Source organism: Ptiloglossa arizonensis, chromosome 1 (assembly GCF_051014685.1).
Source record: "Ptiloglossa arizonensis isolate GNS036 chromosome 1, iyPtiAriz1_principal, whole genome shotgun sequence".
Lineage (NCBI taxonomy): Eukaryota > Metazoa > Arthropoda > Insecta > Hymenoptera > Colletidae > Ptiloglossa > Ptiloglossa arizonensis.
In genome coordinates this window covers 21,691,150-21,708,332 of record NC_135048.1, presented here as the reverse complement: position 1 = coordinate 21,708,332, position 17,183 = coordinate 21,691,150, and the positions used below count along the sequence as shown (strand labels likewise).

At 36.1% G+C, this 17,183-nt stretch overlaps 2 protein-coding genes across 3 annotated transcripts in view; one reads left to right on the top strand and one right to left on the bottom strand.

Moving 5' to 3' along the window:
• Positions 1 to 23: 23 nt before the first annotated feature.
• Positions 24 to 7,613, top strand: Fab1 (1-phosphatidylinositol 3-phosphate 5-kinase fab1). Of its 2 annotated transcripts, XM_076319997.1 has the most exons (14): positions 24 to 270; positions 441 to 652; positions 736 to 925; positions 998 to 1,235; positions 1,306 to 1,512; positions 1,582 to 1,796; positions 1,857 to 2,199; positions 2,263 to 2,623; positions 2,696 to 2,966; positions 3,034 to 5,710; positions 5,933 to 6,483; positions 6,597 to 6,929; positions 6,995 to 7,156; positions 7,222 to 7,613. In XM_076319997.1, the coding sequence occupies exons 1-14, from the start codon at positions 156 to 158 to the stop codon at positions 7,416 to 7,418; spliced, it is 6,072 nt and encodes a 2,023-aa protein (XP_076176112.1). In that variant the 5' UTR covers positions 24 to 155; the 3' UTR covers positions 7,419 to 7,613. The 2 variants fall into 2 exon arrangements, 1 of the variants encoding a protein (XP_076176112.1); XR_012993257.1 differs by lacking the exons at positions 6,995 to 7,156; positions 7,222 to 7,613 and having other exon boundaries at positions 5,933 to 6,237; positions 6,341 to 6,483; positions 6,597 to 6,735.
• A 206-nt stretch (positions 7,614 to 7,819) lies between these two features.
• Positions 7,820 to 17,183, bottom strand: part of LOC143151268 (UBA-like domain-containing protein 2) — a 31,613-nt gene continuing 22,249 nt past the window's right edge. The window contains exons 3-4 of the mRNA XM_076320286.1: positions 12,284 to 12,377; positions 7,820 to 10,260 (exon numbers count right to left, since the gene is read on the bottom strand). Of these exons, the coding sequence (XP_076176401.1) occupies positions 10,109 to 10,260; positions 12,284 to 12,377 (246 nt within the window). The 3' untranslated portion in view covers positions 7,820 to 10,108. The remainder of the gene's footprint in view (positions 10,261 to 12,283; positions 12,378 to 17,183) is intronic.

Sequence of the window (17,183 nt, the reverse complement as noted above, 5' to 3'; positions counted from 1 at the left end):
CAAGATAACATTACAGACGACTTCGTCTGCGTAGCGTGATCTTTTGACGTTTCTGTCGAAAATTTGTCTGTTTGTATTTATTGGTACAAGTACGAAAACGTCGTCTTGTGAAAGTTTATATTAAAAATGTTTGCAAGAAGATAGCACCAGGCAAAATGAATAAGAATATGAATTCACCGTCTAAACTTACGGAGTTTGCTCCGTTAAGTCCTGAGGAGAGTCAACCTGTTGTAGCTTCCCTATTTTCGAAATTCTTTAGCTTCACTAGAAGTAAGATCTTTTTACATGTTGTGCTTGAATGTTATAAAAAATGTTGCTTTTTGCTAAAATAAATTTTTCTTACCTAGATGAATATTTATCAGCATTTTACATCATTAATATACAATATAAGTATTTAGTAATCATCAAAGAGTTCGTACTATATTGTATTTAATTTCCAGGTTCACAAAATGTCGACGATTCTACAATCTCGTCTAATAATGAGAAACAAAGCTCGTCCGATTCTGAGTCATGGAAACAATCAGAGAGTACTGAAGAAACACCAGAGGATGACAGCTCTAGTATGATGAATTTTCCATTAGATACTCGAGAAGGAAGAAGTTTACCAAATGTTTTAAAACGTATTAGTAACATTGTAGCTCTGAAAAGTAATGTGAGTTATCATTTACGTGTTGTGCAAATATTAATAATATAAAATACAGTGTATAAATTTATATTGTTATTGTTTAAATATAGAATCTACGCTCGTACAAAGATTCCCAATTAAGAAGTTATTGGATGCCAGATAGTGTAAGCAAGCAATGTTATGAATGTGGTGAACGATTTACAACATTTCGCAGAAGACATCATTGTCGTGTGTGTGGTCAAATATTTTGTTCAAAGTGCTGCTCTGATCAGATTACTGGAAAAATCATGGGATGCACTGGTATGAAAATTTAAGATGTATATCTATTATTTATTATTTGCATGTTTAATGATAACAAAATTTTGGCCATAGGGGATCTTAGAGTTTGTACATATTGCTGCAAAGTGGTGTTATCCTATTTACAATCATCAGACATGAGAAGTGATCTGTCAGCAGATTTAAAAGCATTGCAAGAAGATCTTCAAGTCAAATATGGAAATGATCCACCACCTACGACTCAAAAAAGGGCAAATGAATCAGTGGAGGATGAAACTTCAATCTGCAGAAAACCAAGTGTGGGATACATGGAGGAAAAATATGCTATTGGACGGTACATTTTTGTATCTATTCTATTTTTCTAATGAATTTCACACTTATATATAACCTAATGTGTTTTTCAGGTCAGTAAATAGTTATTTAACATCTCATGAGCGTTCTCTTGTTTTACAAAACTCAGCTTCTTTGAGAAAGATATACGAAGAGTTATTTAGATCAAACCAAGCAATTATTTTACAAACACACAGAATTAGGCTGAAAAGTTATCACAATTGCTTTTTAGCTAGTGAATTAGTAAATTGGATGATAGCACAAAATAAAGCAGCTACTCGGTATAAAATTAATAAATGGAAATACAGAAAAAATATTATGGTAAAATATTAAAACAAAATATTTTTTAGTGTACAGGCTACTGCTATGGGGCAGGCACTACTGGAAGCAGGTTTTATTGAACCAGTAGTCGTTGATAATGTGTTTAGTGATACAGCAACTGTATTTAAACCAGTAAAATTATCTCGTATGCAAAGTATGGATTTATTAAGTGAAACTCAAACTACGTGTGATGCACAAGAACCAGCATGGGTGAAAACAATTCCACAACATGATTCAACAACTGGTAATATTTAATACTATATTTTATACAAGAAGAAATGTTGTCGATACAAATATATTTCAGATTCTGAAAGTGAAACAAAGCCTTCAAATTCAGTACAACAAAGTACTGGACGTTTACCATCGTCTAGCTCAAGTTTTTACTTAGATCTAAACTTAGAATCATCTACTGTTACATTGAAAAGACCCACCTCGGAAGATTTAACTACTATTTCCATAGATAGTAGTGATGGTGTAATCGAACAGAAAGAAGCCACAGAAACATCACATAAGTGTAATTTAAAAATTGCAGATGATCTTTTAAATGACACATTGCAGGTACAAGAATTTAAAGAAAGAAATGGTTGGCACAAACCGTCAAACCTTAGAACTATATTAGGTGAACTACATGCATATGAATGTTTGACGTAAGTATTATGTACAAATTAATAAAAATGATAAAGTTTATATATAAATCTACGTAATTATAGATCTGCGTATAAACAACATGAAGATTCATTAATTAAACAACTTCTTCATAAAGAAGGCTTGTCGCAAATGTGGTCAGACATAATACTTCCCATTGCGCATCAAATTGTCGATTTTGTTAGGCCAGATCTAAATCATAATGTCGATGATCTGGATATTCGACAATATGTTCAAATAAAAAAATGTCCAGGTGGCAGTAAAGACGATTGTGAAATCGTGTCTGGTGTAGTTTGTACTAAAAATGTTGCGCACAGGGGAATGAATGCGATGATAGCTCATCCAAAAATATTGTTACTTCAATGTGGACTTATGTACCAACGTGTAGAAGGAAAACTATTAAGTTTAGAACCCGTAATGTTACAAGTACGAACAAAATTGATTAACTTGTAATTGGTGTTATTATCTTATGTCGTAACAACAATGTTTAATTCGTAGGAAAATGAATATTTAGGACATACAGTTGCTAGAATTACTGCTCTCGGTCCAGACGTTGTACTTGTACATCGATCTGTATCAAGATTAGCACAAGATAGACTTAGAGAATGTGGTGTAACACTTGTTTTAAATGTAAAACTTAGTGTTTTGGAAAGAGTTGCACGATGCACAGGTGCAAATATTGTCAATACTATTGATGCACACATAAGTGCAAGATACATGCTTGGCACTTGTAAAAAATTTTATTTGCGGAATTTTTCATGCGAAAAAAGTGAGTTGTTAACGATCCCGACATGTTGCTTTTATTTTAATGAAATAGAATTTAATGATTTTTTCAGATGGTATTAAAACATTAATGTATTTTGAGGGATGTTCAAATCCACATCTTGGAGCTACAATTTTACTACGAGGCGGTTCTCAACCAGAATTGAAAAAAGTGAAAAATGTAACATCGATGATGATTTTTGCCGCCTATTCTTGGCGTCTCGAAAAATCATTTCTTATGGATGAATTTGCAAGACCGCCATCACCCAAGGATAATTCATTTTTAGATGAATCATCGCATACGGATTCCTCAGATTTGGAGGAAACTAATAAAGTATTGCACACCAAAACTAACGAAGAAAATGATCTGACTATGATTTATGATGAAGATTATGCAGATAAGACTGAAATTTTGAAAACATCAAAAGTTCAAACAGATTCTGGAAGTACATTGAATGATAGACAAAGCACAGAAATAGAATTTCCAGTTACTAGAAGTACACCCCTCAAAGATAAGACAACAGATCAAACATATTGTACAGAGAATAAGATAAGTTCCAACTCTGTTAAACAAATATCCTCAATGTTATCAGAAGATGCTGATCCTTATGACACTTTAAAATTATTCAAAACTAAAACAAAGTCTTCTGGAAGTGATTCAAGAAGCACAGAGAATTGTAAAACATTGAATGATAGTCTAACTAATACTTCCAAACTTGATATGGATTGTAGTGTAGATCAAAATAATACTCTGGAATTATTTGATAGTAAAGTTGATGAAAGAGTGAACAAAGATATCGAAGAAGAAACAGAGAAACCAAAAGTAAAAGACAAATTTGCTTCGGATGAAAAACGTATTTATGGAGAATCTATTAGTGATCGGAGCGATCCACTGCATCAATATTTAAACGAAGACGACGAGGACGTTTTCAATCCAACTAGTCCAAACGGTCAGCATTTGAGTGTCGCTGACCTTCCACTATTAAATAAATTTAAAAAAGCATTGGAGGGAAATATATTAACCGTTTCACCTTATTTAAAATTTTCCATACCATACTTGGAAACCGAAACAGGAAGGAATTGTGTACTGCGCAGTTTCTTTCCAAGAGAGATTTTTTATTCTGTCCAATTTTTAGACAAAGTAAAAGAAGTTAAAACGAGCAGTGTAACCGTAGAACAATGTGGTGTCGAAAATTCATTAATGAAGCTGAAATTGAAGCCACGACATCCTTTCGTTCAAGCAAGGTTGACCACTGATGTTAATAGTCGAGAAGTACAAACTTTACTAGCTAATTTCAGAGCTTGTGGCAGCCGATTGTATCCAACTAATAACGTTTTATCGGACAAGCAAATTCTAATGCAGTCCGAGGTTAATGATCAAACGCCAACGTGGCCTGACTGCTTGGATCCAGCGAGTCATCAACGTTTGTCTGTATTGTTCTGCAGTTTCTCGCACACTGGCAACGATACACCGGCATTCTGCGTGAATCCATGGGTGGTTAACATGGATTTATACGGAAGGAATGATATCGCGCTCGGACGTTTTTTAGAACGTTACTGCTTAACGTCTGAATACAAGTGTCCTGCTCAAGCTTGTCGAACACAAATTGCTCAACACGTTCGACGATTCACGCACGACGGTGGATGCATACACATTAGTTTAAGTGAAATGAACACTGAGCCTTTCGCCCAAGAGGACGCAAATCAGATCCTGATGTGGAGTAAATGCGTGAAATGTAAAAGCGTTTCACCGGTAGTACCAATGTCGGGCGATACATGGTCCTTGTCCTTTGCCAAGTACTTGGAACTACGTTTTCATGGGAACGCTTACCTCAGACGCGGTACGGACACTTGCCAACATTTACTCCATCACGATCATTATCAGTACTTCACGAAGAAAAACACGCTGGCCGTGTTTAAATATACGAAGATATCTCAGTGGGAGATTTCTCTGCCACCGCCATTAATAAATATTATTTACGATCCGAGACAACACGCGGATGTGATCGAGGAGATGAAAAGTTTGGCGCTGAAGGGAGATGAAGTTTTCTCGACTATACGAGAGAAGCTGACGACTCTGCAAATAGATATTGACAGCTTAAACGGCGCCAAGCAACAATTGACCAAAGATCAGCAGTATTTTAAAAATAAAAGGGAAGAGATCCAATTGAAATTGACTTCCCCGACGTTAGAGGTTAAGAAACTCGAGGGTAAGGTGTCCGAAAAACAGGTTCAAGCTTTAATGTTCAGAATTGAGGACGGAATTGTGATTCTTAAACGGTTGATATCGGAGAATGTGTTCACTTGGAATGCAAAAATTTTAGAAATGTCCGTGAAAAAGAAGGACGATAGACCACGACGGTTTACCGAGCGCTCGTTAACCGCTGGAAGCAACAGCATCATCGACACAGATGGATACATAACGGAAGACACTGCATCTGAATCGCAGCTTGAAGATTTGAGTCCTATGTCAGCGGATTACAATGCTATCGACGCTATTGCGTCCGCACAATATGATTTACAAGGAACGGAAGCCATAGAAAGTTCAGATAATGAACTCTTGGAAAGTAATAATCCCGATGAAATCGTTGTTGTTCACCACTCTGACGTTTTACCTCCCGCAATGGAAGATATGCCAGACAAGAAGAAGAAGAAGAAAACAATTTTATCACAATTACTGCCCTCCTTACCTGTAACTCAACCAATACCGAATCCTTTGGGATGTTTAGAGCATCATTTACTACCTCTTGGGTACGATAATTGTATTTTGTTTAAACTTTGTGCTTTAAAAGCTGCAATAGAACCTTTGTTATACATAACTTTTTGAACTTTTTATACAGGGGATTTTACAACGAGGGTAAAATATTGATATATGTGTTAAATACTTCCATAATAATATATAAAAGAAGTAAATACTTTGCAAATAAATTAATTTTCATTAATTTTGTACATAAAACTATTTTTATTTTACAGATCGGTCGTACCTATAGTGGTATACGAATCGGAACCCTCTTCTATAATTGCGTATGCGTTGGACTCGCACGATTACAAACACGCATTGCACGAATTAATGCGTACGACAAAAGGGCCCGACTTAAATCCCAGTCCATTGAACAAACGTAAATTCCCCGAAAATAAAGATAGTCTTCCTGAACTGATGCAATCGGGAGAATTTAAACGACCGTCCGTTTTATCGTTTTTCCGAGGAAATAGTCCAAATCCAGCTAGTCCCATTGATGCCGATAAGAGTGTTTTGAATGTGGATTTTGGCACGCAAGGTTTGTCAGCGACGGAAACGACTGACGACGACAAAAAGGCAACAAAACAACAAAATTACATCGAAGTTCAATTTAACGACGCGACCACCAATTTCTATTGTAGAATATATTTTGCTGCGCAGTTTGCTGCTCTCAGAGATAGTGTTCTAACATGTGGGGAAGATGGATTTACGAGAAGTATGAGTCGAAGTGTACAATGGGCGGCAAGAGGTGGAAAAAGTGGAAGCGCTTTCTGTAAAAGTCGAGGTAAACAATTATTGTAGGAATGTGTGTTACAATGTTACCCAATGAAACAGAAAATTATACTTTCTGTACAATATCAATTTCGTTTTTCGACTAAATGTGTTTCCTCTTTATAGACGACAGGTTCATCATAAAAGAAATGTCCAGATTGGAAATGCAAATATTTCTTGATTTTGCACCAAATTATTTTTCCTATATGGAGAAATGTCAACAAACCAAGCAACCGACGTTATTAGGAAAAATAGTCGGTGTTTATAGGGTTTCTTTTAAAAATAATACGACAAATGCAGCCCTTCGCACTAGCGTGCTAGTGATGGAAAACTTATTTTATAATAGGACGATAACGGACAAATTTGATTTGAAAGGATCAGTGAGAAATCGACTTGTAAATCCTGACGACATGTGTCACGAGGGAGAACTAGTATTACTTGATGAAAATTTATTGAATAGTTAGTATCTTGTTAATATTTTTTATACGTCAGTTTCCCAGTTTTCAAATAAATTGTATTTTCAGTGAGCTGCGACTCTCCACTGTACATTAGGCCACATTCTAAAGCGGTTTTAAACAGAGCCATTGAACAAGACACAAAATTTCTGGCCGATAATTCAGTAATGGATTATTCGTTGTTAGTTGGTTTAGAGCCAAAGTCGGACGAACTCGTATTAGGCATAATAGGTAAGTTACATGATTGTTTGTTTAAGTACAAAGTGTTATTTTATTCAATGTTGTTCTATTGGCAGATTATATACGAACATTTACGTGGGATAAAAAATTAGAAACAATGGTAAAAAAATCAGGCATATTAGGTGGCCAAGGAAAATTACCAACAATAATATCACCGGAAGAATATCGAGCCCGTTTCATAGCGGCTATGCACCGATATTTCTTACCTGTACCAGACAGATGGTCTGGCTTAGCTAGAGGTGTAGAAACATAAACGAGATTTTCAATTTTTCGTAACTATTCTATACTAAAGTTATTGTACATATAATTTCTATGCAGCTGACACATGTGTAACAAACAATGTTCCGTATAGAGATACGTAATGTATATTAATATTTTATGGAATTATTAGTTTTTACTAAATTACAGCATTTTGTAATGAAGTGATAAAAATAAGTTATCCTCGTGATGTCGTGAATTCCCCATGTATAGTTTCAACTCTATATAATCATGTAGCAATAAGCATTTAAATCGCATCATTTGTGTTTATATTCATCAGCACGTCGATAACTGTTTTACATGTATATAAGTTTATATTAAACTTTACAAGCGAATGTTTTTTTAAACTCGAAGTATAAAGGGTATAAATGACAGTGAGATAAAATCATATAAAAATCTATGAAAGCACCATTATTAATGTTTTATTTAGATCATTTTTTCAGAATTATGTACATGAACAGTATTTATTATTATTGATAGTCAAATAAACAATAATAATATAATAATAATGAGTTTTAACATAATAGTATTTTCATAATAGTCAAGACCAGTGTTCCGGAATTTGTGTGCTCTTAGGGCAAACAAAATATTTTCTAAAAAAAATATCATATCACGCCAATATAATTTCAATACATCGTACACATTTTACAATCAGGTCACAACAACAAAGTATAACATGTAAATTATATTTTGTGGTAAAGAGATTACGGGACACTGGTCCATATGGTACAAACACAAGGAAGATATTAAAGCGTATACCTTAGAGAAAAACATCTCGTCATACTAAATTTTGTATGACTATAATTTCTGTCGTATTTACATAAATGAATGCATAGTGATGAAGCTGCAGCGAAACTCAAATATTTGAACTATTCCATCTATGAAAATTAGATTATACTTGATCACAACGTCTGTTACTGCATCTTTCGAGACTACGATTATAATTGCGGGCAAACAATTTACAAACTGTGACTGATTAATTGAACTGTAGATAAACATTTTCACAGCGAAGCTTCATCGTTGGCTATGATCCATCGACAATTTTCTTTTTCACTGTCTCTCGAACGAAATACGAATTGTAGATGCGCTGTGAGATTAAATCTGCTATTGTGAAAAACAATCGTTCGAGCGAAAAATGAACATAAACTTCGGTTGTACGTATCGAACGCTTTACTATAACAAGGGTAACTGAATGAAAAATTGTTTTTATTATATACTGATCTGTAGTGAATTACACAAGCTGCCGTACAAGAATTCCAGCGAATAACATGAAAATCTACGATGAAATCATTTACACGTGACACAGGCAGTACGAAATCTCTATTCGTAATTCGTATTTTGTAAATTCAATTGACGATGAAACAGCTCAGCTAATATGGCTCCACTGCTTAGTTTCCCTGTAGAAAAAAATGACCTACACTGGATACCATCTGAGCAAGTCATTTTTCTGTTATGAATGACAGTTGGAAATTTATAGTTTCTCGAACAATAACTTTACATAAATACACCTAATGGACCTTACATAATCGATAGGTTCCTTTTTACAATTTTTTTACATATGTAATTATAATTCGTGTGTTAGTTTCTCATTTACTATGATTAGACTCTTGCCTTTCTTCTTTTATTCGTCACTCGCGTCGCATCGAGTACGAATAATTCTGCTTTCGTTTCACGTTATCGATACAAAACAATACCGACAATATCAGATTTTGTGCTAATCCTTTGATTAAGTTCAATCATCGTTTGAAAACAGGGTGACAAGAAATATGAGTTCCATCGAATTTTTCAATCCGTTAATCGGTGCTAAATAGAATCGAATTACATTCGCAGTGTTTCTGGTTCAACTATAACAAAATAAGAAACCTAACCTTCTTCGCTAAGCGCTATCCAGTGCCGGCAATTTTTTGTACTATGATGTGGAAGTGGTATTAAATTTCTCATTGACTTCCGCGGTACAGGGACCGCAAATGTTTCCTATCTAGCCGCGAGTCTGTAGATCGAGAAACAACGAGGAAGATACCCGGGACGGTGGAGGAGGCTTCTCGCTACTCATTTACAATCAAGCGGCATTCTGGACGCGTACTAAGTTTTGTTTTATAAACACTAGAGGAGTATCGCTGTCTTTCATAATTGTAGGAACTACCGTCTCAGCGCGTTTAAAGGAGAGAAAATAAGATAATAGTCTTTGCAGCCTCTGCTCTCGTGTTCTGCGTACATATATCACCTTGACATACCATACACATATATCGACGGAAGAAAAAAAGTTACGGAGAGGTCTGAGAGGCTCGTCGATTACACGATTTGACATTCGGTGCACCATCAAAGAATATAACAAACAATCGAGGGTCGTAACCGGCTACTAGAGATCCATATACACCATGATTCGATACGATGGACCGTTTTACGGAGATCGCTTCTTCTACTCGCGCGCGCGCGCTAAATAAACCTAACCTCTCCTCGGTGCGCGCGCAACGCGTCTTCAGGAAATCATGCGTCCTTTTGGGGTTGAGGATACGAGCGCGTGCGAATCTCGGGTATAATCGCTCGTGTCGCCACAGCGCGTAACTCTTGGGAGCAGTAGATTTTTTTCGTGAAACCATGCATCCTCTTTTAAACGCCGTTAACGTGCATATCGCATAGCGACCTCGGGATCTCGCGCACGGGCCGCCGAGTGACCAGTTTCTTTTATCTCTGCGGCTCGCCTAGGCCAAATTGTTGTTGACTCTGCGTCTGTTGTTGCGCGTTCCCGGTCACGCTACACCGTCCTCCGTGATGCTGCACCGTCGTCCCCGTTTGCATCGAGTTTTGGTGCAATCCATTTTGACTCGGAGACATTCCTGCAATGGTATAACGAATTTCTAATTTAGATCCATGTTCCGTTTTCAGTTATCCTGTATGATACGACAAATGACGAGTATATCACTTTTTCCTTTTCACCACGTGGAGCGTATAGAATGAAACGTATTGAAAAGTGTTAGAATCTGGACAAGAGGAATATAAACTGACAAGGGAAAGCTATAAATACCAGTTTTTATGAAACTTTATACAAATATTCATTGGTCCAATCTAACAATTATTCCGTATTTCATTGCTGCTATGTTTCGACATTAATGGAGAAACCACTCTCTTCGTTTATGCTTACGTAACTCTTAAATGACAAAAGATGCGAATTAGTAGGAAAAATATTATTCTACTAATTTACAGGCCTTCAAAAATAGTACAACCAACTTTCCCTAAGGTTATTTCACTTCGAGATTTTAAGGTGATATTTTTTCAAAGGGTCTTTTAGCCTAGAATACTAAAAACAAAAACAAGTTTCTTTATAAATTTTTTGCCGAAACAGTATTGATAACTTTTTCAATCTCTGCATATTTATGCCAATTTTAATGTAATATAGTTTACTATGGAAATTTTGAGTTCAGTTTGATCGCATCATGCTCTTTGTTAAATATAAATGAAAATATAAAAAAAGATCTGTGTCATCTATATATTAAAACTTTAAGCATGATCTATAATAATGTATTATTCCGAATATCCTATTGATAATAATTTGATATGGAAAACAAATTGAAAATAGCTTAAACGGTGCTTGAATAATTTATTTAAAGTTCTAAGTAGGACACAAAGGGCCACGAGGCTATAGTTACGAAGCAGTAGCCAACGTTTACGAAGTGCAAGAATGTTTTTCTACGTTCTACCAAATCGATTAGTATGCGCAAAAGGAACGACTAGTTCCTTGGTAGAAGGAAAACAGTGCGATAAAAGCAGAATGTGATTCGATGAAAAATGACGATGCAAACGACCATGGGTGGATTCATTAAATAGGAGGTTCTTGGTGGAATAATTTATTACGTCAAATTATTTTTAAGATGAAAATATAAATTAACGGAAATGCGCATAAGTTATTATGCCAATAAAAGGCACGTATCGGTGAAATTTTGTACGATGAATTTAATACTTATGATTGTTAAACAAGTAAAATATATGGTTCAAACGAAGCTCAGACAGAAAAACTAATATTTAAAAGTTACTTCTAAAGATTTTTTTTCTTTTTAACTAAAATGTAAAATATATCGAATAAAAAAAAACAATTAAAATACTTATACGATTTTTTTCGCTAATACAGAAGTTTTTTCTATTTTACTTCAGTAGTTATGTTCCATACATTTGAACTTGTTACTTTATACAAATTACTATCAAGTTGTTGCATACGAAGCGATGGATTGTTCGGTAAAATTTTAATCGCTATTAACAAGAGCTTAAAACAAAATTTTATTAATCTCATCGAGTTTCAACAGATTCGGCACATTTATACCAACAAGATCTAACTACATTTGTAGCATTCATTGTTATCTACGACTTTTTTGGCCCGATTACCCAATTGATTCCGATTAGCTGTTATTTATTTTATATTTTCAATTTAATTTACTTTAATCTTACGTCAATTTTATCGAAAAATGCAAACGATGCTATAAAAACGATGTTGTGACGTTTACTGATAATGTTCATTTATAAAAGCGTAATCAAGCACGGCAGTCTCCAATATCCGCCACTTCCTATGCAACTCTTTAATAATAACAACGTTAAAAAGTGCATCTCGCAAGATTCCTGTTCGTTCGTTATTTTCATCAAGATTAATCAATGAAATCCTTTCCCAGGAATGATTCGAAACGTCGTTAAAAAAATGTATTCCATACGACTATTGTTAATTGAATATTTTAATAAGGAACACTGTGCAAATAACACGGGGAAAAAATGATCCACCAGTATTTTGAGAAAAGTTTTACACGTGGACTGCAAAGGATCGGGTTGTTGTCGAGTAAAGCGCGCTAGTGCAGAAGTAATTAGAGTGAAACTTACCCGAGGGAGTTTTCTCTCCTGCGGACATTTTGGAGAACGCGAGAAGCGCGTCAGGAAAATTTGGCGGCGTGGCCGGTGTGTTGCAGGGCGTTATCTACGAAAGAAATGTATGTTTATGACTTTCAGAAGCCTCGATAAACATCATTGATACGTCTGTTTTATAACATTGTTTGTTTACGTTCACGTGGATCGCGTGTATGATTATTTAGGTCGAGACCAGGGCGCATGACTGTACGGTCGCAAACATAGATTCTTCGTTCGTGGATCGATACCTACAATCAACCTCTTTCGCGTGTTCCTTCACCAGGCATGAGAATGCAGAGATTTTATATCGCGATTATTATTACATTGGCGCGTATATTACGCGACACGATTTCAAACGGACTGACTTACTTATTGATATGCAGTCGGTTAAATTGGTTGAACTTTGTGCACGATATCTTCGTTCTACAAGGTAGTCCTCCGTGCATCGCGATCTATTGAAATACAATCTTAAATCATAATTAGATATTTCGAGAAACAAATTGCACGTGTCGGTTCGGTTTCCAAAGGTTGGCAAGGTATCGAAAAGATTTAGTAGATTTTAAGGTCACTTTCACCGTTTTCCACGGTATTCTTTCGCACAGTTTTGCAGCCGACTCGACGAAGAATTCCGTTACAATGTTATTGAAATCATTTCTCGAAATGATAATTATTTAAAATTATATTTTAAGCGATTATTATATACGGACCAGCTAATTAGTAATAGAGAGATCAAGTACAATATGTAGTCAAGAATATAAATTCAAGTACGTGAGACTCGTTTAAAAAATTTTCATTACATCTTCGCATCCTACGGTAGCTAATGTAACTTCTAATGTTTTTCTCACGCTTTTCGTTCAAGCATACAGAACGCATGCGCAAATTAAAAACTATTTATAACAATAACAACAACAACAACAATAATAAAACACATGTCGAAAACTCGTACACGTAAACAACTTCTGAAATGGATGTTAATTAATTATTTCCAAGCGTAAACTATCCTCCGATTGTTCGATTACAATTCGTATTTTCGAAGTCGACGAATAATAGGATGCATTCGGTGTAGTGAATTGCATTTCGGGTTTCATTCATCTAATTTCAACGGTGACCGTTATACGAAGCATAAAACGTTACCGCGGAAGAGTTTATAGCGTTTTCCTGCTCGTATTTTGGAAATACGGAACGGGACATCGGTTTCGCCTGCGAAGCTAAAAATATCGGACCAATGTTTTACGTAAGCCGCGAACGAAGCGGCACAAATCTATGGTAGGTGGGTGAAAAGAGAGCAACAAAAGCAGCTTTCTGCGAGCCGAGAACCCGTCGGTTGTTAAGGTCGTCGAACCTTCAGGACCTGAATGTAACCATCGGTGTACCAGGTGGACAGAACGCGACAATGCAACGCGCACACGTGTTCGCGCGGCGACGACCGGCTGATTACATAAATAAATAGAAGAACCCGACTGGAGGGCTTAATAACTACGAGAAACTTACGAGCGGCGTTTCATCTCGGGAAGTCTTCCACGACGAAAACTTACAATTTGTTCACAATTCTCGTTTCTCAAGAAATTTAGCTTTCGGGAAATGATAATAAAATTTATTTATAATTCGATGTAAACTGTCAACAATTGATTCTCAACTGGGGAATCTGATTTCGAAATTGTAGACGTCACAGAATGTTCGATTGTGGACAATTTTCAAGGAACAATCGATTTTTCATTATCGAATATCTCGGAGATCTCTAGAGCTCGAAAAATTGAACGTATTGAAAGGATAAAATTTATTTTTTAGAAACTCGAGTAACTTAAAACATATTTTATATAAATAACTTATATAAAATAAATGTGTATTTATTATTTAAATGTTGTGTAATGTTAATACGAAATTAATTCAACAATACTTTTCAATTTGAGTACTCGTTTCTTCAAAAATAAAAATAAGTCAAAAACACGACTTACGGACCTCTCTTACGTACGTTCGGAATTAGATAAAGTAAAGTCAATATAGCCATTTTATCGATTATTCCGACTAATCTGTATTACAAATTATTTTGGGTTAAATTCGTTCTCCTTTTCAATTTAAAACTCCTTTTTTTAATTTTAACGTAAAAACATTCTAGTAAAACAAGAATGTTATTAATTTTTTTTTTTTTTTGAAACGCTCTTTTAAAACAAAATTTTAGATCTGGCAACCATGCTTATCACCTTCGCTCCTACTTCAGAAACTCTTAACAAACCGAGCAATTCAAATGGAGGGAGTGAGTGTTCAATCTCTAAACCACTGCTGGTTTATTATCAAAATTAATAATTATAAATGTCTTTATTACGCAACAGTGTAAGAGAAAGTACATATAACAAGATAAGTGTACATGCCGAGCCGAGGTGCAGCCATAACGCGGCTATTAAATCTAAACTGAAGTCCAACGACGAATAAATAAATAAATTAGGAAAAATGTTGGAGGATTTGGCAGCGCGTTTAAATGAGAGATGGATCGAAACGGAACGAATATCAAAAGAGGGTTGCCATAAACATGAAAATATCTGTAAATTTAACCATTGATCATAAAACTCAAAGCTGCAAAATCAATGTATAAATAATACCTATGACGATTTATTATGTTTCGTTCCAGATGAGGATCCTCTTTAGAAAATGCAGTTATCGATATTTTACTTGAAGGAATAGAAAGATCGAGAATGTTACATCATATCGTGTAACTTCTACAATGTTGCAATTAATAGTAATAAAAATAGTTGGTGAACCCAGCTAGTTAATAATGCAGTATTAATACAATATTTTTATTTCTCGTTGTTGGTGTATTACAATCACAGACATATCCGGTTTTTATAGATGCTACACTTCTTCCAAGGACATTGATCTTTGTTCTATTTGATTTAAAATTTATGGTACCGTACCGTTCTTAACTTACACTCCTATCAGTACATTTAATGGCCCATAGTTGAAACAAAGAAAGATTACTATGGATTTCGTATATACATACAACATAATGTTGGACACGCTCATTGCCCAGGTTTATGCATTAGCAAGTAATTTACCTCCGGTCCGCTCGTTTGTATACATCGAGGACGAGAGCGAGAAATAGGTTCCGAGCAGTTTGAAGAACTGGTGGGGATATTTACGCGACAACTCAAAGGACAATAGTTCGCTTCTTTCCTTGTCGCGAAAAATCGACAAATGTATTTTCTTGAGAGGTCTTTCACCCTGTTCAAACTGTAATAAATAAATGGCATTGATTTAATTCGTGCCCCGATACTTGGTTGCTAAAACGTTCTTACTTTGAAGGAAGTTAAAGCGATAGGAAGATGGTAGAAGAGAAGAAAGTGGTTCAAAATTTAGTTCATTTCGATATTGGAAGCGCTTTTTGCGGAGCTTTGCACTGGTACAAAATACATAAATGACCAACTTTGTGCGACTATCCACGGCGCTGAAATCTGTGAGATGGCTACTATATTCGTAAGAGTCACCCGTCGCGAAAAGAAGGCGAAAATGGGCTGGGAGGCGGGCGAGTTTCGCCGTCAGATACGAACGTTGTCGTTAGTCCAGTGGTTGGGCCAAGATTTGGCACACGGCTTATCGGAATGCCGCCGACCGAGAATAGTAACACACCTAGCGACTGTCTGCCCGCAGTGGTTCTCTCTGCCTTTCATAACGTTTTGAAATACGTTAAGCGAAGTTTGTGTCACGGTGAACGAAGCTACGCGAGAAAAACGTGAAGTACAGCGTGAAGAGAGGGGGAGTCGAGACGAAGACGAAAGGGGCGAGAAGAACGTGAAGTACAGACTGGGGGAGGGATGAGAAGAACGTGAAGTACAGACCGGGGGAGGAGCGAGAAGAATGCACGCGAAGTACCGTGCGAGGGAGGGGCGAGAAGAACGCGAAGCACCGCGCAAAGAAGGGACGCGAAGAACGCAAGAAAACGAAATCTCAACGAATCAGCGATGAACTAGGTGCATAAGTTAACGAGGAGGAACTTATTCCGCTGAATCAACGTGGTCATGCCGGCGTAGCTTTACGAGTCTTTTAATTAAGCCAAATACGACCGATTCGTTGTTGCGCAGATGTCTGGAAATAACAGACTGTGAAATTAATACGATCCCCCTTCGGTAAATTTTAATAGGCCTTAACGGCGACGGCGTTGAACGAGGCAGTGCGGCAGCCAGCTACGCCGATTCGAATCGAGTAAATGGAAACGTGTTTAGTAACACGGCAACAGTATTTCAATCGATAAAATTATCGCGCTTGCAACGCATGGCTTGTTTAATTGACAATTAAGCTTCGCGAAACGCATCACGTGCCGCAGCTCGAGCACTGATTCGATCTAATAAATACACGCTACGTCTGACGGACAACAACGATTAGACGTTTATTAAAATGTAGTATTATTTGGTCATTGTTGTGGCTAAACAATGAAGACGTACATATGTGCACGTGTATGTGTACACGTAAATATACATAATATACGAGGCCACGTCTGACGGACAACGATTAGGTATTTATTAAAATGATCATTGTTGTGGTTAAGTCAAGGAGTAGATACGAAACAATATAGATATATGTGTATAAATAAATGTACATAATACACGGGGCTACGTCCGGCGGACAACGATTAGACGTTTGTAAAAGCATATTATTTAATCATTGTTGTGGCTAAGTCAACGAATACATATGGAAGAGTATACACACATATGTGTAAATAAATGCATACAATATACGGGGTGAGTCACACAGTTTGCGCGAATAGTATTTTCTTATACGCTTTACGATGAAAAACTTGGTAGAAGAAAATGTTGAATGGTATGACAGTATCTATGTTTCTATGACCTCGTTTTTTTTTTCGCAGTACCTTATCGACGGGGTCACA